This window comes from Ambystoma mexicanum, chromosome 2p (assembly GCF_040938575.1).
Source record: "Ambystoma mexicanum isolate Mex_15411 chromosome 2p, UKY_AmexF1_1, whole genome shotgun sequence".
NCBI classification, from domain to species: domain Eukaryota; kingdom Metazoa; phylum Chordata; class Amphibia; order Caudata; family Ambystomatidae; genus Ambystoma; species Ambystoma mexicanum.
Genome location: NC_090923.1, coordinates 1,047,722,961 through 1,047,745,687, shown reverse-complemented (window position 1 = coordinate 1,047,745,687; position 22,727 = coordinate 1,047,722,961). Strand labels below are relative to the sequence as shown.

The following is a 22,727-nucleotide window of genomic DNA, read 5'->3' as shown; positions in this document are numbered from 1 at the left end:
ATGTTTCCAGCAATGTAACCTCAGCTGGACTCTATTGCGCTCCCTGTAACCTAAGCTTTACAATCTTGTTGCTTCTGCGCCCTTCTACCCTTGGGTTAGGTGCGCACTACAAATAATAAACAAACATAAACAGGTGTCATGGTTGTTGGCATAAACAGTTATACCAGAAGTAAAGAATACCTACCTCTCCCGAACTCCAAGATGAGCTTCCCAACCTCAACTAAAATACTAAGGATTCAGTCAGGATGTCCATGTAAATCATGAGAATTCAGTCTTGTGTCAAAAACCTACTTCTGTCCCTTGAACTTATAACTAAACTAAAGAGGTTGTGGATCTTCTTGGTCCAGAAGAATGGCTCCCTTCTTCTGGAAAGTGGATCACAGTTCAATTTTTAGGCGCGATCCTTACCTGAGGGAATTACTCCCTTCCCCAGGTCTCAATCCCTCTGCAAGGCAAAACAAAGTTCTAGTCCCTGGCCGCCTGGAAAGGGGTTCACCCTCAGGGAGAAGCGACGACATCCAAAGATTTGTCACACAGGTTAGATCCGATCTGCAGCATTCGCCTAGATTACTTGCTTTCTAATTCTATTATCTGCTTTTCTTTATCTGGCTATTCTGTCCACTCTGATTAGTCACCTTCATTCCAACAATCAATCCATTTTGGCATCATAGTTCTGTGTACACTGTTGGTTAATCTCTTAAAATCAGATAAAAGAAAGGCTCTGTTGCTTCCGTCTAGTCCATTACATCTTAACTGTCTCATCATATAGTCTCTAGATTTACCTTACACAGAGTACAGCAGTCTCTTCAGCAGGCCCAAGTTATGCCTCTGCTGTATGACTGTTACAAGTAATTGGCTGGCATTGATTCCCAATTTCTTTCTCCAATTTGCCAGAAAAATCCATTGATCATATTCCAGTACACCCCTTAATCTGAGGAATCCTTTTTACCCAGTATATTTGCTGGCCTCCTCTCTGTCGGTCTCTTAGTCGCTTTGGGAACTGTCAGTAAACTTCCCGTCTCCATCTTGATCAAACTGGTATGCAACAGTAAGTGTTTCCTGTCTGCCTTTTTGTAACCACCGATTTATTGCGCTGCACTCCCCTGGCATAACATTGCAATCAAAAGGCTGCATCACTTTTCCATAAACACTTTACAAAACAGCACTTCCCAATCTGGACCAATGATAAAAACAAATATATAACATCTGTCACAGACGGCCTCAAGAACACACAAACTCCCAAAGACGTTCATGGGTTTATTTTCAGAAATTGGATAAGGTCCAACTAAGGGCTGTCCCTTTCAGCCTCATCTTCTCCTACCCGAGCCCAGACTTCCCTAAATCCCAAGGTGGTGTGATGAATCTGATGATGTCATCAATACTTTCCCTGGGATAGCCTCTCCCCATGGTGCCAGGAGAAGGCAGCTGCTAACTGACCCTGGGGTGGGGGGTGGCGGCCCTCAGGGGGATAACACAACATAATTAGTTAAGATCACATACCCCTACATAACTCCGCCATTCCAACCTATGGATGCTCTCTCTCTTTCTCATGCCCTAATGGCATATTGAAACCCTCTCCCTCAATGCCTTGCCAGGTCTACTTCAAATATTCCCCTATATAACAGTGAATAGTATGCCAGTAACTGAGACGAGAAAGAGGAATGGAGCAATTAAGATGACTAAGACAGGTAAGCCAAAGCAGCGGTCTAGTCTTTGGAGACTGCTCAAACCTGATGGGAAGTTTAAATCCGACGCAGAGAAGAAGGAGAAGTGCAGAAGCTGGGTGATGCGTTGAGGTGGGCAGACGCAGGTCAAAAATGCTATGAGCAAGCACACTGGGGAAAGCATTGCAGAGGTGAGTCCTGACAGTGTGAAGAGAAACCTGAGTGGCAGAGGGCCCTCCGCCTGAGAGTAAGAGGCAGTGGGAACTGGGTATAGTGGAACAGGATGCGGCAAAGACGACTAACGAGATGCACAGCGAGCCAGCAAACTGATCGGAGAAGAAGTGACGAGGCGGGAGGGACATGTAAAAGCACCTGGTAAATGCAGGGAATAAGAACGGGTTACTGGGTTGCCTAAAATGTATGCCGCTCCATTAAAATAAAGGGTTTAATGTATTTTTGAACTGTGAGACGAACGGGTTCCCGGACCCATGCTTAAGAAGAGAAGAGAGCCATTCCCTGGAATTGTGAACAAACTAAGAAGAGAGAGTTGCCTTTTAGGTTACAAGGAACTAGGTTAGTCTTTGTTTTTCAACTTTTGAATATTTAGTAAAAAGAGTCTGGGGAAGGGAGCCATTCCCTAGAACTGTGAACACTTAGTTTAGAGCGCGAGGGCCAGAATAGGATTTCAGACACGGGACATATTTTATTTTGGACATCTTGACAAAGGTCAGACCCCTTCGTTTTTGGTTGAGGGTGGAAAATATCTCCTAGATCAGGGATAGTGAGACTTTTTCCAACCACTTTTGATTTGAATAAAGGTTTATAACCAAGAACCATGAGTCCACTGTGTCTGGGTCGCATTCCTGGCTCCACAGTGGTAACTAGAGATCTATAATTTGACTGGCTAACGGCGAGGGCCTGAAGGCAACCACCTTATCTCGCTTACTCCCTTTGGGGTCCTCTAGGTAGATTCTTACATAGGGTCCTACAAGAAGAAAAATCTCATGAAGGGTGCCTTGCCATCTCCCAGATCTCATTTGATCTTCTCCTCATCCAGATGTTCTTTCTTTCCTCTCCCTGCATCTACTCTACTCCCTTGGCTTCTTCCCTCTCCCTCCATCACTCCAATGTTATGCTGCCTCTCTGCTGCCCTCTACTCCCCCACCCTTCCATTGCACTCTCCTCCCCTCCCAGTCACCCTCCTTTCACTCTCTCAGCCACAATTATATCCTTCCATACACTGCCACTTAGCCCGATTCACTCACCTTACCCACACACACACACACACGCACCACTTTCTCTCACCAACCATTACCTCACGTTGCACACGCTCTTTGCTAGTCTCTTCCATGCTCTGCTGCACAGTTCTTCCTCTGCTTGATCGCTCAGTCTGCCTTCTCCATTGAACTTACTTGAACAACCCACATTCTCCAGTTTTCCAAGTGGCTTTTTACCCTCCTCCTCCCCCCAATTCCATTGGTCCTCGTGCTCAGCTGGTTCCCCGGGACAATCTCGGCCCTGCTTCGAATGAATGAGAATTTGGCAGAGGACCAGAGAAAGACTCTGGAGAGCTGCGGAGGAACAACGCACCTAAACCGGCAGCAGAATGAAACAAAGAAACTTTGCAATACAACAATGAAAAACCCAGCAGAAATTAGCACGTATGCAGTGAGCTCCCAACCGCTTCCTCAAATAACGACACTCACCTGCGCTAACCAGCCAAACCAAAGGGCCAACAAGTGGAGACCCACACACAAACTGGAACATGAACATTGGAACACAACACAACAGGCCGCCTTTGCCAAACCCAGGCGGACCAGCATAGGAGGTAGGGGCATGGTTAGACCCCTTTTTTTATGTCCTTTACTTATTGTAACACCGTCCGGGGAGGGGTGGGGGGGCGAATACTAGGATATTGGCCCAGGGAACCAGCAGAGGAGGACAGCCAATGGAAGTGACAGGGTTTGGGATGGTGGGGGATAAAAGGAGACTCATGAAGCAGGAACTTGTGGGTTGTTCATGTTACGTCCGAGGGGGTGCAGGAAGACCAGGAGGATGAAGGATGGTGCAGAGGAGCGTGGAGGCAGATTATTCAGGCATTGTGCAAGGTGAGGTATTGGCTGGTGAAAAAGTGAGTGAGAAGTTGAGTAAAAGGAGGGAGTGATTGAGCAAGCAGGTGTGGGTGGGCCAGAAGTGGTGTGTAGAGGGGTGAGCAGTAGTGGAGAAGAGAGAGTAGTAGGAAATAAGATCAGAGGGTGGAGGCAGAGAATAGTGAGAGGAACATCAGGGGGATAGAGAAGGAGGAATCAGAGAGAAAGAGGAGAAACTGTAGGTTGAGGAGGAAGAGAGAGTGACAGATGTAGGGCGAGGAACACCAGAGTGTGTGTGGCAGGACACTTTAGAGTGGGACTTCAGTATCTGAAGGCACAAACCTCGAGATACATCACATTGCGAAGTCATTGAATAGGAACCCCTAGAGTCTAGATACTTCAGGCATTTGCCTTTAGGCCATTTCATTGTGCTAGATAGCCTTTAGATAGTAGGGGTTACCGATCTCTAGGGAACAACCAGGGGTTCACGGATGTCTGGGTTAGGGAAGGATGGCTCATACCTGGACACAAGAGAGCGGCGGCGGCCCATAGAGCCCTTTTCGACATATCAAAATCAAAACCCTTGAATTGTTTCTGGGTGTTGGTGTGCTCTTGCGGCCATCTGTGACACTTGCGTGTTCCACGCTCTACTGCAAAGGTGTGTGGATATGAAAGTCCTGCAAACAAATAGAAAAATCACTGGCGAATTTCGGAGGAGGGTGGAATGGGGTGATTGCAAGTGGTACACTGCAATCGTAACCAGGCACATGTGGGCGTGGTAGGGAGATTTATCATTTTTGTGCTTCATCCCCTCTCCTAGTGAGACCCCCAGCACTTTTTGCTGGACTTCAGGACCTTTTTCATTCAATACGGAATGAGTCGATCCTTTTTCCTCTCATTCAGTCTTGTGGGTTCTGTCTTTTGAAACTATATTCTGTGTATTCATATTTGTACTATGGAGTCGGTCTGCTCCATAGCTCTTAAAGGCATCTTTGTTTTACTACTGCAGCACATAGCTCCTCATGGGCAGTGTTGCTGGTGACCCATAGGGTCCTACTTTAAGATTATGTTTCTGCATCCTCCAATAACTACAGTTCTTCCGGATAGAGAGATACTTAATATATCTCCAAATAGTGTGAGAGATTGGCACACACCACTTTCAGTGGCGTGCCACAAGGAATACCTAGTATCCCCCTTCTCTCTGCTCCTGTGACTTTTTAGTCACATAGACAATCACCTAGTTATGGCTGGTGGCAGTGGACGTGTTCTACCAACTATTGTGTATTTTTTGTACTGGAGGCTATGTCCATAGCCTCGGTAGGGCACAATAGGGGCACCCAAGCACCAACTTGGGGCCTCACTTCTTTTTTCACAATTACTAGCGTGGTTGTTCTTTGTTAGCTCTTCTTCTACCATTCTGGGAGGGGGGAGGTCAGTGTGTGTTGGTGAGAACCGGTAGGTATCCCCGCGTAGGCTCCAGAGTGCCTGGGCAGGCAGGAAGTAGGGGAGGGGTCTTTCCACCCCCCTGTCCTTTGTCTGCAAGAGTGCCTGAATAGGTCCAGCTCCCACAGGGGGTCCGCTGTCCTGATTGGACAGCCAAACGCCCATTTCTGTAAAATGCTGAGAAAGATTGCAGAGGAGTGTATGCTGGAACTGTGTAATAAGTGAGGCTTCTGGAGTGAAAAGCAAGTCGACCACTGGAAACAGACGTAACCAAAGAAGACGACCAGAGATGCCTGCAGACCCTTTGAAAACACTGCATTCCTGACCCCATTTTCTACACGACAGAGGAGTTCCAAAGTGAACGACTCCTTCCCTTTGGCCGGTGGGAACAACCAGTCCAAAGACTAACTTTGAAACACGCCATCTCCTGAGGTCCTAGGAGCTTTCAGAGCTGCGGAACCCCAATACTAGGAGACCTGCTGCACATTTCAAGTGCATCGTCCTGGAAAGGCCGAATCCGTCCAAATCTTTGCTGAACCCGTAAGGACCCGATCCGACTCGCCTGGACCATCTCACCAGAGTGTGGGACTGCAGAAAGCAAAGAAGATGGACCGGATGATAAGTTGATGCGGCAGAAAAGGCACCAAAACCACAGAGTGAACCCAGAAGTTGCTGAAAGTCATGCTACAGGTCCTCCCTCAAGACTGCTGCTGAGAGATGCTGTCCATTGTACTGCCTTCAGTCACCAGACCATGGAATCCGGAGGTTGGGTCCAAAGCTACAACATCGCAGAGCATCCAGCATAAATATTTTCTTATAACCTAAGGTACTCTGGGGAAAAAGTTATTGGTTATCTGATTCCAAGAAGTCGCTCCAGAGCGTTGGAGTGCACGTAGAGGTATCCAGGGCAACCCACTCTTACCTCCGAACCAAGCCACTGCTTGGGTCCCCTTTTCAAGTCCGTTTTAAGGTCTCCTTTGTTAGTTAACTTGCTGCTTCAATAACTCTAGACACTGGAAGAAATCCACAGGAACGCTTCATTATTCACAAATTGTCCAGGCTTCAAGCCCTCTACGAACTGCCTTTCGCAAGGGTTGAGTTTTTGGACTCAAAAGCGAAGAAACCGTCTCTAGAACCTAGAACTAAGCTCATGCTACACTAGCTAACCATTTTTGTCCCTTTAAGTGTCTGCAGAGTAAATGTACTAACGTATAACCCATTGAAAACCACATCAGTGCACAATAACCGACAATACGATAACATTGTCTTTTCCCTTTCTAACGTTGCTACAAATGTAACCGCAACCAAACACAAAAGTGAAAGTGCCATTTGAAGTGTATTAATCAAGTATTCCAAAGACTTCTACCATAAACGTCTGAAGTATTTAAAGTGATTCTGGTGTACATATAATAAATACATATACTTTGTATATAATTATAAGTGTAAGTGCTTCTTTGTTGTGCCTATCTAGCTAAGATTCAGTGTACTTATCAACAGCTCACATCTTCCTCTCAAGATAAGCCTGACTGCTCTGCCACTCTACCAAGGTCCTGAGCTAGTACAGACTGATACTAAGAGTTGTGGATCTACAAACCACAGGGATAGCTTACTAAGTGTCTTATTACCATTAGGATTTTAGGAAAATCCCCATAACAGGAAGGGAAAGAGAGACTAGGACCCTCCCAGCTCCCACACCCAGAATCTGTGGTAGCACTGACTCGGGAGAACATCCCGGCAGGCCTCCTGCCCCAGGCCGAGAAGGGTGCCTGTTCCCCTTGACAGGGGAAGGTCCTTGACACTGTCACGCAACTCATTTATAATGTACAAAGAAGGAAACCTATACAATTAAAGAAGCATATGTAGCCTGCCATCCCTCACGAGATCCACAATGGAGTCAGTTATGCTCACATTACACCCCATAGTTCACTGCCAAGTACTGCGTAGTTGGGCTGCACACCAAAATAATTGCCAATTTATTACTTAAATCTGCGCTTCTGAAAATAAAAATCCCTTGAAGTTACATTTCACAGAAGTGCACAAGCAACTATGCCATGAAAGAGAAGTGTATAAGTTGCCTATCCTGGGAAAAACCTGCAAGCAAAACCATACAGGGAGCTCACAAACAATGGCACACAAGTATGCAAAAAGCTCTCTCTAGTGAAATTTATCAGCACAGATTATTTCTTGTGTGATGATGTACTCCAGAGTGCAAGTGGCCTACCTTTGCATGATTAGCAACCAAGCAGTGCTCACACACGTTGACGCGATGCTCAAAGCAGAAGAGATTGGTCACCTTCCTCTTGGGACACTTGCACAGCCCCATTTCGTCTTAGATTTCCTGGAAAAGGACAAAAAAAAAAAAGATTAAGCCTTTCAGAGGAAACGGGAGGAATCATAAGAATGAAACAGATGTTCTTCAGGCGCTACCATTAAACAGGAGTTATATTGGAGCTAAATTTGATGGATGGGACGCTCAACAAATTAAACTCTACTAGTTGGTCCACTTACAATAGTGAAGGCAAATCAGTTAAAAAAAATTTCAAAAGTCAAGTACATCATGCACCAATGTTCATCTTGGAACTTGGGGGTAATCAAAAGAGGATTGGAGAAGCGAGGCTTAAATGGTTGAACATTTGTTTGAAGAGGACAAGAACAAGGACAAAGCACTAGAGGCCATAAATATATTCTCAAAGGAAATCAAATGTCACATCATAAAATAATAAGAGGGTAAAAATGTATCTAGGGCATTGTTTCAGCATCGTTTCAGCAGTTACTTTGGAAACAAAGTTTTAGCAACTGCTAAGAAAAATAAAGCACACATTTGTCACTCCTTGTAGCCATGCCAGACATGAAAAAAAATTAAGATTTTTTTTATTACAAGAAAGTGAAAGATTAAAAACAGAAGATGAAATGACTGGATTTAATAGGTGATACAAAGGTGATGATGAGGGAACCAATAGGGAGGAAGAAGAATTAGCTAATCAAGGTCCCAGTATTGAAGAACCAGCGACCTAATGTCGCAAGTGTGAGCCAAAAGCCACGTGCACTCGACCCTCCCACCTTGGCTGACAATGGGAGAGGGAGGGTCTGGAAGAGGTTGGGTTGTGGATAGGCATAGGGAAGTTGGGAAACCCAAAAGTGGTTAAGGGAAACCTATTGGATAGGTAGGGGAGTTGAGGAAAGACTTGTCGGATACACTCTACACTGCACTGACTCACATCGACTCTCACAAATTATACCTTTATGTCACCTATCCACATGATGCCTGCCAACATGTAGCCTTACACCCTTGTTACTGTGCAAACTGCACCATAGCATAACACAAATAAAAGCACTAAACAAGCCAAAGGAGCCAGAGTGATGTTGTTATGCGAGTATGATGCCTTGATATCCAAAGAATATCCACCATACCACCACGCAGAATTGTCCACACATGATTGTCCATTTTGTACTGTTAGGAAATATATCCATTTCATGTATGTGTGAGCCCCCTCTCCCCCCAAAAGGTTTTGCTTTGTTTAAACACCATAGTCTGGCTTTACCAGAGCAGCACAGCCTTCTGCTGCACTCCTCTGGGCTTTTCGCCCACTTCTTATGGGTAAACTGACATGCTCTTAAGTCAGCACAGGGAGACTTTGTTTCCCTTAGTCCGCGTCAGTGTTGCATCTTTTCTGCAACATGTAACAAATGTACAATGTACCTTACAGTACAGTGCACTTGGGTCGAGTCATTTCCAAAGGCCCTAGTCACTCTCAAAGGATTTTTTTTTGTCAGGCGAAGTGCAGATGTTCCTTGGACAGGGCTGGTGGCAGCTTATCACTTTGCACATTTTTAACCCTTTCTTGCCGGGTAAACCGTGATTGCCGCATTTGGCACGGTTAGGTGGCCTTGCTCCAAAATGGTCATGCCACAAGGTTCTTTGTCCTGTCCTTTGGCCATCTTGCCCCTTCAACTTCCCCGGGTCGAGCTGACCCGGGTCAGTCCTTATTTGGGCATGCATTTTCCCGCAAAGTGCCAAGCTTTCGCGGGCTTCAGCATGCCTTGTGTGCGCGCCCCGAGTATGTAGGCTGGAACATCTGGTTCCAATAAACATCCTGGGTGCCAGAGAGTCTGGTGTGCTGTGAATGCCTGGGACCATCGTGGTCCATGATTGGTCCACGTATGGTATGCCTGTATGTGAGCAGATCTCGCATTGGGTCCTCTTCATTTTGGAGCGAAGGAGATTTTGTATAAGAGAAGGCTCCAAAAACCCATACCATGTCGATCTCTGGAGTTCTCACTGAACGAAGGATAGGATCCAAGTATCCTGAAACTAAGAAGTCGAGTCAAGGAACCGCTGGTGACCCGCTGGAAGGTTTGGCACCCTGAGCCTGCTGTCGTCCCGCTGGACCCTTCTGCATCTGGTCATCCTAGAAGGTCTGCAAAGACGCTTCGATCCATTAGAATAGTGGGACCAACAATTCTTGGCACCTTCATCTTAACCTGCAAGTAAGCCTTTGCGGAAGTGGCCCTGGCCCAACCAGTGGACTGGCCAGCTTGTGCAGAGGTATCGCCCTGATACCGCCGTCGTTTCAAGGAGGCCCTTGAAACTTGGTAGATCGTAAGCTCTGTGTTCACGGCACTCTCGCACCGAATTTTCATACATTTGGCATTCCCAGGTCTGGAGTAAAGTGAGTGCGCCCGAAACGGAGTATACGCCGTTACCGTGTCGCCCAGCCGTGGTGATGAACTTTGGAAGTTCATTGCAGCTGTGGTCCTCTGTGCCCTGAAGCCTGCAACAGCGGAACTGGCCTGATCCATCCACCAGGAGCAGAGAAAATCGCCACTGTCCCGTAGGGGAATCAACACTGTATCTTTGTCCCTGAAAGCCGCACATCCGCGAGATTGCCAAAGTTTGGTCAGGAGTGCTCATTGAGGTCTTTCAGTCACCCTCACCCCTCCTAAGACCTAGTCTTGACCACCGCCAAGCTACCTTGATTGGTCTGGCTGATCCAGAAGGTTAACCTGTTCCAAGAAACTAGGCTGGCCTACTGAACCTCTGCCCACCAGTTCAGAGTTCAGAAATCCATCTCAACACAGATCAATAATAAAAGGGAGGAAGCAACAAAAACACATAAGTCAACAATCATCTAGTTATCTGTGTTGACTCTGAGAAACCTGAAGGTGTCTCACTAGCTAGTCCCCGGGGATCTGTCATCCAGGTGGCCAGGACACGGCCATCGCTGTTGGATCCTGTTCCTGGGAGTGGACCAGTGCGGGAGGATCACTTGGATGAGGGGTCTTCGGGGAGTGGAAGTGGGACACCGAAGGGCAAGACAAGGTATCACCTTCCTTTTGACACCTTTTCCCCATTCTGCCAAGTAGGATATGTAGAAACTGGACCCCCCACCCCCTTTTTCCAACACGAACACTTTCTCACACCATGAGCGACAACGGACTAAGACCAGAGCCGTTTACCTGACATGTCCTAACACAAGGGTCAGGCAGCGTCAGGCAATTGCCGACAACTACACACACCTGACTGCCCTTTCCCTTCCCCATAGGATAAACGAGAGCACACTCTGCGTAAGGCCGAATGTACGAGGAAGCAGCTATTGCAAGATGGCAGTTCAAACGGAGGAGAAAGGCGGCGAGACCTGAAAGGACGTCAAGGAGGGAGTTGCCCTTGCCCTTTTCAAATTCAGGCCCATGAAACCTCTGACAAAGAAAACTCGAGACTGGTAATCGCAGCTGGCGAATGGTGTGACTGGTGTCAGGGGTACATGGAAGCCTCCCGCACTGATAGCGATGGCGTGGAGACGCGATTGCCATTGTGGTACTGTCCTTGACTCCAGTGGCAAAAGAAACGCCAATGAGTTCAGCACAGCCGGTGAGTCGGAAGAACCTGCTAAGGGTACTGGACTGTGTTAAGCTCAAGGTTGCAGTGGCAACATTAAGAAGATAAACAGTGGTCATTTGTTGTAGACAAACTTGTTACCAGTGAGAGTGGTCCGGCGCCACGTGGGCACTCGTCAGAAGGTCTCTGGCTGGTACCCTGAATAAAGAGAATGTGATGATACAAAAGCATTGAAAACAACAAGTACCAAGAGGCCATAGGGCAGGCCGGCGTGAGGTGGCAAGGTTGTCATACTTGGGTCAAGCCAAACCCCATGTACAATCGAAAGTCCTCGACACATTGCTGAAGATTTGATTGTGAAATGTGAAATAAGCGTTGGTGCCCACCTAAGGGGAACGATGTGTGAACTGTTTTTTTTTTTGTAGAGCCTGGACTTGCCATAAGCAAACAGAGTGACCCAGCGAGACTTGATCAACCTTCGGAAGTCTCCGTTTAAAACTGACAAGGGCCTTGGAAGGTCTGAGCCCGGATGAGGGAGACCAAAAAACTGTACATTGCGAGATTGTTTAATAAGACATTGAGACTTCTGAATATTTCAAATGAGTTGATTGAGATTCAAAGGCGATAGTGAATATTATCCCACACTCTTTTGTTGCAAAGCGGTTAAGGATTGGCAATAGGTTTTCTTAGTATAGGCCCTTTTATTTGACTAGACTCCACTACGACTGTATTATTATGATTTGATGGTCGTAACTTGCTCCCATCTTAGATTTAGGTTAGGTGTTTATCTCACCCACTTTAAAATGTAATAAAAATCCTTGAACTGTGATCAATTGTGTCCATCTTACTTTGATGCCATGCCATCGTTAAAACTTGCAGAACATAAAGCTAGATTGTGGGTGAGCCCAGAGGCAGTCGTTGCACTGCTTAATTGGTTTGTGCTGGCAGCCTTCAAAGAATCACTGCTACGCCCTTGGATGGACACGCTGAAAGAAGGTGTTTCCTCACATCTCCAACCCGCCTCAACACGGGATCGTTATTCACTGCTGTGAACCAGGCTGGGATCGCTGAAGTACTAGGCTCTTCTCACTCTGCAGACAGAATAAGACTCGGTATACCAAACTGTACATGCATACATGCCGACATATGTGCTCTGCGGACCAGCGCCCAGCCTTCACGGGGTTGTAGTTCTCCCTGCGAGTCCTCGGCCAGGCACGTGGCACAGAGGTTCCCCAACACCTACTTCCCTTCCTTTGGACCAGAGGATTCTAAAGATGCAGGCCTTGGAACTGGCAATACTAGGGTGGCAGGTAATTAATACATCTCTAAATTGGGGAACAGTTCTTTAGCAGTTGAAGAAAGCCTGTATAATGCCACTTCTAAAAACTAGATATACAACTAGCCATGGATGACCTGCCGGACAAGCAAAAGCTACCCTAAACACTGATAGATTCCAGTTGATTGGTAAAAAAAGAAAAAAGGGGGAGCTTGAAAATAAAGAATCCTGGGAACAAAGTGTTTTGAGTTTTAGGTCGAATTCAAGAAGAGGCATTGGTTTGCTCTCCAGAGGAAGGGAGTTCCAGAGAGTAGCCTCCTGCCAAGAGAAAGATCAACCACTTCAGTCAGTAAGCATGAAGGGTGCACCAGCAAGAAGATATAAGCTGACTGTAAAGTGGGCAGTGTGAGAAACCTGAAGTTGTCTGACCCGTCAGTCCCCGGAGATTGGTCCTCCAGGTGGCCTGGACACGGCCATCGCTATTGGATTCAGTTCCTGGGGTGGACCAGTGGGGGAGGATCACCTGGATGGGGAGGGGGGAGGAGGGGAAAGAGTCTTCGGGTAAGTGGGACACCGATGTATGGTATGTGGTACCCACTTTCTTATAACACCTTTTCCCCATCCGACCCATAGGATATTTAGAAGCTTCTCCCTCCCCCTTTCCGACAGGAACACGATCTTACACCGTGAAAGACAACAGACTAACACCAGAACCGTTTACCTGACATGCCCCAACACAAGGGTTAGGCAGAGTCAGGCAATTGACAATAACTACAACCACCCGACGGCCCTTTCCCTTCCCCACACGGATAAAAGGCAGAGCATGAGAGCACACTTTGAGCAAGGACAAATGCATGAGGAAGCAGCTATTCCAGGACAGCAGTTTAAAGGCAGCGAGACCGGAAAGGACAAAAAAAGAGGAAATGCCCTCTCCCTTTTTGACCCAAACCTGCAAAGGCTCGGTTAATGGAAACATAAGACCGGGAACTACAGCCGACTTGTGGTGTAACAGATGTCAGCGGTGCATGGGACACTCCTGCACTGATAACCAAGGCAAGGCACTGCGCTTGCTACTCTGGTACCGTCCTCGATTCCAGAGACAAGCAACGACTAGGAGTTCATCACAGCCAGCTAGTTGGAGGGAGAACCAATAGTAAGCCAGACAGTGTTGAGCGAAGGTTACAAACTGCAACAGCTTATGAACAAAGAACGTGTGTGCTAATGAACTTTTAAAGCACAGGGAAAGAGCAGCTGCAGAGCGGTCCAGCGTCACGTGGGCATCCATTCGAAAGACTCTGGCTGGTCCCCTTTTCTTGTAAACATAGTACCAGGAGGCCGTAGGAAGGGCCGGCATAAAGGGTTAAGTAGGCCATACAAGGGTCGAGCCGAAAGCCTGACTGGGTGCTAGAAAAGCCAAGGGATCTGAATCCTGCAAGATATTACAAATAAGTTAACCGTGTGAAACTGGCAAATGTGAACCAGACTGAGGGAGTCCAACATTGCAAAAAGGATCGGAGTCCGGTTGAGGGGGATCCACGGGTGAAAGGAAATCACCTGACGCGAAGATTACTGAAAGGAACTTTTGTTTGTTGTTTATAGCACATCAGGGCCTCTGAGGCAAGAGACTTGGTGTAAAAGAGACTTGGCCACGAAGGCACTGATATTTTGTAATCTAACTGTAAGCCTGTGCTGGCAAAGCCCAGGAGTGCGTTGTCATGCATTGTCCGGTGTTAGAAACGTAGGGTAGCGAGACCCCCGTAATACCATTCCGACTTATTTTGTGAACACTTCTTTTTTTCCTGGTGAACATTATACACACTATTTTGTAACTTAGCGGTAAGGATTGGCAATCTTTTTTTAAAAATTTTTTTTTTTATCATAGGCACTTTTTAATTTGACAAGATACCACTAGGACTGCCTTATTATTATTTGATGGTCGTACCTTGCTCTCATCTTAGATTTAGGTTTAGATTGGGTGTTTTTCTCACCCATTCATACAATTTAATAAACACCCTTGAACTATGATCACTTGTGTTCGTCTTTACTGTTGCCACCATGAGTCCCTTACAGCAGGTAGGTTGGGTGTTCATTTCCCCTGTAGAAAATCCATGAGCCCATGTGAGGAATGCATTTGTGGACCAGGAAAAGAGATTGGAGCTCAAATCTGGGAGCCAGTTTAAGGAACGCAGAGCCAGATAGAGATCGTCTTGTGAGGAAGCCACTTAGATGAAGATTCGGGCTGCTGCATTCTGCACTACTGGAAGACTGTAGCATTCCTTTAGCAAGCACTACTTAGATGACATTGCATTAATCTGGTCTGCTAGATAGTCGAGCATTCATTAGCAGGACTATGTGCAAAGGCAAGAATAGTCAAGGAGTTTCTCAAGGAGAAAAACAAGAATGTGCTGACCTATGCCTTGAGGGCAACCTTGCATCTTAGTATTTATTCCCAAGGTCTGTACCCTTTCTACTGCTAACAGCTACCAAATGCTGGAAGCCAAAAAGAGAAAGACCATGCACATGGAAGGTGGTTTGCAAATGTGACTGGGTCAGGGGCTTGACCCTAGCAGGGGGAAAACAGAACCTGTCCCACCCCAGTGCCATGCACCCTCTGTTCTGGGCAAAATTCTTGGGTTTCTTTGAAGAACTACCCAGAACTGAATGAACTGCCAGACTTAAGAAATCCTGTTGACCTCAGAGGGTTTACCCCAAATGATAGAGAAAACAAAAAACATATGCATGTTTATACTGCATTCGGGATAGTAACAAATACAGAATCCAATAATGCTGAACGTGGGGAGCGGAGGTTGCTGGGATGTCCCTCGCACACCCGGTTATTGGCTTCAAGGGTTGCGGGGGTGTCCCCTGTTTACATCACATCAAAAGCGGGTGACATATTGAAAAAAGAAAAATAGGTGCCGTTTTAAAAATGCGAGCATTTCGGCCTCACAGTGTTTAGCTTCGGCGTTTTCGTGTACATTCTTTTAACGTACATCCGACTGCAGTAGAAAACCAGTGGAGAGTAAATACAATTAGGAGTACTCACTGCAGCTTGGAGAGTGAATTCCGCACCAATACAAAATACACTCTACTGCCTCAACGCCTAGGAAGTGTGAATTGAGGTGTACAGGCTTGTGGTCTATATTATTTGGGCCAAACATCAGGAAAAGCCCAGATCTGTTGGCACAGGCATCACTTGAACATTTGAACAAACAGCACCCACTCATTAGTGGTCAGGCATTTTTCTGACACCAGGCATCAGATCGCACAGAAGAAGCTGCACATTTTGGAAGTGATTGACACAAGCCTTTCGATGAATGTAAGTAAGAAGCTAGAACAGGACACCTATTGGATTGATAGACTGAATACGGTTATGCCAAATGGGATGAACGAAGAGCTTAGTTTATGTTGTTTTTTGTGACATTACACTGTACCCACCTTTTTTGGCATCATGTGTACATTATCCTCCATTGGATCTAAATTATGTGTTTCATGGACATGATGTTACAGAAACTTATGTATACTTCTAAGCAATGAGCTTAAACATGGACATTGGACAGACTACCATTTATGACATTAAGAGATGTACCATGAAATGGATTTTGTAATGAGATGTGTAAAGTAAAACTATGTGTACGATAGGTGTTGACCCAAAATCATCTACATAGAAGGTCAATAGTGTGCACGATACTAAGACCATATATTGGTAATGCCCATGAAACGTACTTGTTGGAACAGTGATGTTGCTCTTTCATAGACTAGGTTACCATTAGAAAGAGTATTGTGACAGAAGATAGGATTTCTTATACATTGATGCATTCTGTTGTAATGTGCTCCCTCGAGTATAGTATAGAACCATGTCATGGAACGTTTCCAGCACAACCTAGAATGGAATGTTATTATTCAGTAAGGAGGGCGGTTGGAGATCAGGGTGAAGGCTGGTTGTGCTGGGGCTTTCTGCTGTGAGACTTAACAAAATAAAGTTGGGTGATCAACTTAGCTGAATTGCGGAGCGTCATCTTTTCACATTAGTTACACTAGGAGAGAATACAAAAACATATTCCAACATGCAGATTGATTGTCCAGTAATCTCAGAGTGTTATGTGTTCTGTGACATTGTGTGACAACACGATGTCACTGTGTGATGAGGTCATCGCGCACCCGTGAAATTTGAAGAAAATGAAATAAATATGTCACGAAGTGGCCGTAGAGTTTTTTCCAGGTTGGAACTCACGGTGCACTTGAGGTCTTACACATCACTACTTCAGTGGCAGGTCAGTAGGAATTGGAGGACTTCACAACCATAGACAACTATGAAATGGGTAATAATGAAAATATACTTGTGTATTGTATTACTTAGTGATTGGCTCTTCTGTGTATCCACGAATGACCTGAGAAAAGGAAAAAAAAAAAAATGTACAACTTTACATAAGCCAATTCCCACCCGCTATATTCTCTGTTAGTTTATGATATCCATATGTCTATTGTATTTGTTCTAGGGCCGGGAGGATAGATCAGAGGCAATGCATTAATCTTGGAAGCAGGACAACGCAGAGCACCACAGGTTTGAATCCTGGTCACGTGATTAGGAACCGATTTCTGGTAATTAGCATGTTACAAAAGATTAATTTCTAGGTTTATGTTTATAGGGAACTCCCCCGTTTCCTGGTTTCACTACTGGTCAGGTATAAGACCTATATTTAGGATTTCTTTGTGTACAAAAAGAAAGATATTGTTAATTTTAGTTGAGGGACTCATGAGAGTTTTTATCTGTTACTTTAAGATGTCACCCTGAAGAATGACTTTGTAGTCCGAAATGCATTGGCTAGTCTGTCTGCCATGCAAACCTAGGCGACAAGGAAACAATTGCAACAGCGATGGTGTTTCTACACTAAAGATCCAGGGACTTTTTTGACATATTGATAGAACTTTACTGTGGTCTTTATGTGGTGAATGTGTTTTACGGGTTGGTAGGAGGATGTTTTGGGTTGGAGGATTCATTTACTGGGACTTGAACCACCATTAAGAATGGCTTAGTAAGAAAGTTGTAATGCCTGGGACAGGGCCTTTTCAGTGCAGACTTGGAGCATGCACAGACAGTCCTGGCTAATGCAGGGATGGGCTACACCATATGGACCCTCAATATCAGTGGACTCAAAACTCCTAATGAATGGCTACAGCTTTTTAGAGAAAACGAGAGGCTGTAGCAAAAGTGGCACTTCTGGAAACTGACCTCTGTATACTGGACCAAAGAATACTGAGCACAGGGACTACACTCAGCAATTCCACTGCCCTCAAGATAGGCGAGACGGAATTGACCTACTTTTCCATAGGAAACCCCCTTTATTCCAAACTACACCAAGCAGGAAAGAAAAGTGAGATCTGTAATGGTGAAGTGAGAATTGGGAGGGTGGGGTGGGGAGGAAGAGACATGAATTTGGTTATGAATGACACACTGGACAAGTCCTCTCAAACGTGGAGGCATCTGGCAAATTGAAAAGAACTGGAGTGCAATCTGATGGATTGCTGGAGGATCAATCATGCACAAGAAAAGAATAATTGTCATTTTTCTCATGTCAACCACACGTACTCCAGAAACCACTGCAACTTATCCACATGGTTACACTGTATGGTATGAAATATGGAAATCCTTTCTAGAATATTGTATGACCACAGTTGAGCGGGAGTTGCCTTTGAATTAGTGGGAGGTAGGCCCAAATCACAGGGATGGAGGATGGATGCCAATATTCTAGGAACCGGAGGGCAGGTAAGATTTAAAAGAATATCTAAGAATACCAGGATTTAAACATCATCCAAAACGTCCTTTGGTGATCACCTGGGCACGCTCAAAGCGATGGCGAGGGGCTCATGAAGACCTTATCCTCCAAGAAACATAAAAAGGCTTTGAGGGGGATTTCTTGTTAAAGGAACAAAAAGTTTCCTACCCACAGGAGCTGGGTAGAGCAAGGGCCAGACAGGCACCTTGCGAAGTGGCTCTCGCGAGAAGACCTGGAGCCTGCGGCGGTGAGTGGGAAAGTGCCTGAGCCCTGATTAGCCTAACTGCTGCCTGGGTCAGGTGTTTGGACTCGCACCAGAGGTCTGGCTACAGAACCAAATATTGTGCCATGTGGTCTCTGCTGGGAGAGTGCCCTCCCCAACCCGCCTTCGGGCCCGGGTTGCAGGTGATACGCCACAGGGACGCTTGCCTAGCGAGCTGGGTGCCTGGTGAGGCCCAGGGTGGCTGCAGACCGTGAACATTGTTGGTGAGGCACCACTCCCAGGACCTTGACATTTGCTTAGCCTGTGTAATCAGTGGGACCCCACAGGCACCTGGGACACAGAAGATCCTTCAGTGTCTCCTTCCCAATCACGCATTGCTTCACTTTTGTGGATTCCTGCCTGGCGTTGCATTAGTGTGCCTCTTGGGGTACGAACCTGGGGGTCTTGACGCAGTCACTTGTCTTGCGGGCCCACTCCAGCTGGACTCCATTTATCCCTTCAACATGGCGAAATCGGGGAAGTCGCAGAAATCATGGGACATAGCCTTGCTCGTGCACATTCAAGACATGGGAAAGAAGGACCCAACCACTGCTTTGCAGGTCCACAGTGAAAGTCCCCCGCTCTCAGAGCCTCAGTGGGCCACGAAAACTGACCTTCAATCATGGCTTGCCGAAATTAATTCAAAGATCCAGGGAAGCCTGGCAGAGATGCCGGGTAAAATCGCATTGATGGTTAGGCGAGTGGATGCCGCTGAACAGCGCATTGAAGAGGTTGAAACTTCCCTGTCTGAGCAATCTTCCGAAGTCGGAGAACAGGCCCAGTGAATAGAGTGCCTCGTAGGCAAGGTGTCCATGTTAGGAGACCCAGAGAATAGTTCCCGCAGAAATAATCTATGCATCAGAGGAATCCCTGGGGCGGTGCTCGACCAAGAGCTCAAGGACTATGTGATTGACCTCTTCCAGCCGGTCTTGGGGACAAAGGCAGAAGAATTGATTGAGCTTGACAGAACCCACAGGGTTCGCCTCGCAGGACCCACCCGCCAAGGATTAGTCCCAGATGTGCTGACAAGGGTACACTTTTTCAAGCTAAAGGATAGAATTCTTTGACAAGCCCGACGCACAGATTAGATCCTCTTTCAGGGGTTACAACTCTTTCTCTGCCAAAATCTGGCAGGGATCGCCCCATTTGAATGCAAGATTCTAAAACCACTTACAGAATGGCTCTCCGAAAAAGACATTTGTTACAGGTGGGGCTTCCCGAAAGCTCCCCATTTCAACTACCACAACAAGCCTGTCATGATAAGCTTGAAGGAAGCAGGGCACCTCCTGTCCGCGGACCAAGGGCAGTCACCTGCTACCCTGGAGCCGCCCTCCAACCGCATGACAGAGCAGAAGCCAGAGGGGGACCCTGGACAAGGGTGGGCAATGGGCGTGGGGAAAGGAGGGGTGCAAGTCGTCCCATAGACCCTACCTGACTTGGCCTTGTAAGACCATGAGGTTTGACCTGTCAATGCACTCGACGAAGGCACTCGGCTTGAGTGCCCCTTGGGACTTTTGGTGGCCGCTACTACATCATTATTAGCCTGACCTAGAAGCAAGTTTAATAGCTTTTACACTTTGGATGCTGCTGTTCCTGGTTCAGGGTTACCCTGCAATTGTTGTCTGGTCACATGGTGACTAGGAACTGTTTGTTGCTCTTTTTTGGATGGTATACATTTGGGGGAATGGGCGGGGTATTCTCTTTGGGTAGAAAATGAGGGCAGAAGGAGGGCTGTTACACATACACGAGTTGACTAGTGAAGACAGCCGGCACGGCTGCTATATTGACACAGCGCCCTCATGACAGACTCACATGACCTTGGCTCTGATTGCGTCCTTTCATAGGATAGTTAAGGCCCTGAACATTTCAAGTAAGTACACTGACTTGGAAAGTTCAGGGCCTTAACTACCCTATGAAACGAAAATCCATCCTGCGAAACTAAGACTTTACCCTGGAGTGGTCTTTCTGCAGAAAACTCACCACCTTAAGCGGGATGAGCTGCACCTGACTCATGGGTACTTTTCTCAGGCGTTCTACGCCTCTGGGGAGGGGGATAAAACTGGAGTTGCAATAATAAGCAAATCTACCCCCTTCATGAAGTCAGGGGTTTTAATGGACCCTAATGGGAGGTTTCTGTGGGAGCCATCTGGGATCACTTTCACATTTGTGGGGGTTTACGCAACGAACAACCAGCAAGACTTTATCCTTGTGGACCCATTGAATGGCCTACAGTCCTTTGTGGAAGGGGCCCTGGTTATAGAAGGCAACATCAATCTAGCTCTTGACCCAACCGTAGATAAGACCCTACCAGCCAATAATGTGGACTATCGAACACCCCTGCCAGGCTGCTTCTGAGCTGAACCTAACATTTGGAGGTTCCTTAAAGCCCAACTGAGGGTCTACACACACTACTCACATGTACACAGGGGATTCTCCCATATTGACACGATCTTGACTTCCTCTTCATTGGTTCCCACGATCTTGGAGACCCTCATTCATGGGACTGCATTCTCTAATCATGCACCAGTGTGCTTGTCTCTATCTTGCTCAGGTCTGACACCTTCAAAGTACCGGCTCTGAAGACTAGACGATCCAGTGCTAAAAGACACAGTGATACAGCAGGAGATAAAAGCTGCAATGTTATCCCTTATAGCTTGTTCTGGTATGCAATGAAGGCAGTGATTGGGTTTGGCGAGGTAATGAAATTAAATGATATTTTATTTATATCGGGCTCGTACACAAGTGTTTCAGAGCGCGACCAGGCAAAAAAGGGAGGGGAACAAGGGAGAAAAAAACTCAGAAAAACAGCAATCTTACTAGGCCCAGTGACATTTAAGAAAGCGCAAGTGCATGGGAAAGGAAAATGGAGGAGAAGTGCACGGAAAGAGGGGGTGGGGGAGTGGAAAGTGCAAAGCAGAGGAGAGAAAACACATTAAATAGTATAAATAAGGGCTTTAAACACCATGGTAGTGCAGCCAGCAAGTGGCAGGTAAAAGTTAGTCAGAAAGGTATAGATGGTAAGTGCAGAAGAAACGTGGGAGGGTGGCAGGGTGGGAACTGTATGGGTACAGATACAGAACCCTAGTGCAGATGGTGGCCTGGAGGCAGTGCAGGAGGGTGGCAGGGTGAACAGTTACCTGGGCCCGAAATAACAGAGGGTGGCCAGGTGCACAATGCCATGAGAAGAAACAGATCAACAGGGGAGAAGGGGGTCAAAGGCATAGGCAAAGAGTAAGATACATCGTCCTACAATAATACCAGAACGAGCCTACGGTTGGAACTCGAGGCGGAGTTCTGGGCCATGGGGGAACTGCATAAGCTCTCAGGCTTCCTAAAAGCCAGACATCAGTTGAAAACCACTAGGGCCAAGTTAGAAGCGCACCTCGCTGAACAGACCTCACATGACTTATGAAGTCATTCCGCCAGCGAAGGCTGCTGGGAAAGGCTGCAAACCTGTCTGTGCCTGTCCCAGCCTAACATGTGGCCAGATCTGCAGACACACACACAAAAACTATCTTTCATTCATGACTTGCTAGCAATTGCGACCTTTTGCGCTCCCTTTATGCACACACAGTGCTCCGCCTGGGCTGTCTCTGCCCTGATTTTCGCATGGGCAACCTCACATTCCCCTTACCCACACTCACACCTTTGCGACAGGGCACCTCCGGCGAGTGCACTCACCCGATATGAGTCTGAAATACCCTGCAATGGTCTCTTTCATTACCCTATTCGTCAATCACCGGACTTAACCAACAGCTGGGCACTGCATATACAACACATCTGCTCGCTACTCGTAGCCTTACCGTGGAAATCATTTGTTCTTTAGCCTTGCGCGACATATACAACTTTGCCTATTCTGCAATCCACCGGATTGACCCACAGCCATGTGCTGTTGATGCCTCATGAACTTGCCACAACATTCCCCCACTTGTCCTGCAGCAACGTGCTGGACCCATCCATAATGTAACGATTGGCCAGCAGCCCGGTACTTTAATTGCAACCCTCTTATCTTGACCTCTTTTAACATATTGTTGCCGATCTATCATTCAGACTCAATTTCAATAACTGACATATCTGTAATACCCCCTTGCCCATGTTCACTCAGCCTTATGCCAGAACTTTAACACACTAGCAATAACTGTACTCTACTGAAATTCTCTGCTACACCTACTTTGTCACTAATGTTAAAAGGTATTTATATAGTGCACCGTGGGTAAGTGGGTGAAGAGGGCGTAGGAAAGTGAGAGGTGGTGCACTGTTAGCAGCTTCAGTTCGGTTTTCACTGTGCGCTGAGCTTGGGTGTGCATATAGGATCGAAGAGAGTCCTCGTCTGCTGTTGTTGTGATCTATTTGATGATTGTTGCTGCGGTGTGGTAAGG

At 46.6% G+C, this 22,727-nt stretch overlaps 1 protein-coding gene across 1 annotated transcript in view; it reads right to left on the bottom strand.

Annotated features, from left to right (window-relative positions):
- The window catches only part of ZFPL1 (zinc finger protein like 1), a 255,138-nt gene that overhangs the window by 156,787 nt on the left and 75,624 nt on the right, over positions 1-22,727 (bottom strand). Inside the window, exon 2 of the mRNA XM_069644943.1 lies at positions 7,419-7,535. Coding sequence (XP_069501044.1) covers positions 7,419-7,520 — 102 coding nt within the window. The 5' untranslated portion in view covers positions 7,521-7,535. The remainder of the gene's footprint in view (positions 1-7,418; positions 7,536-22,727) is intronic.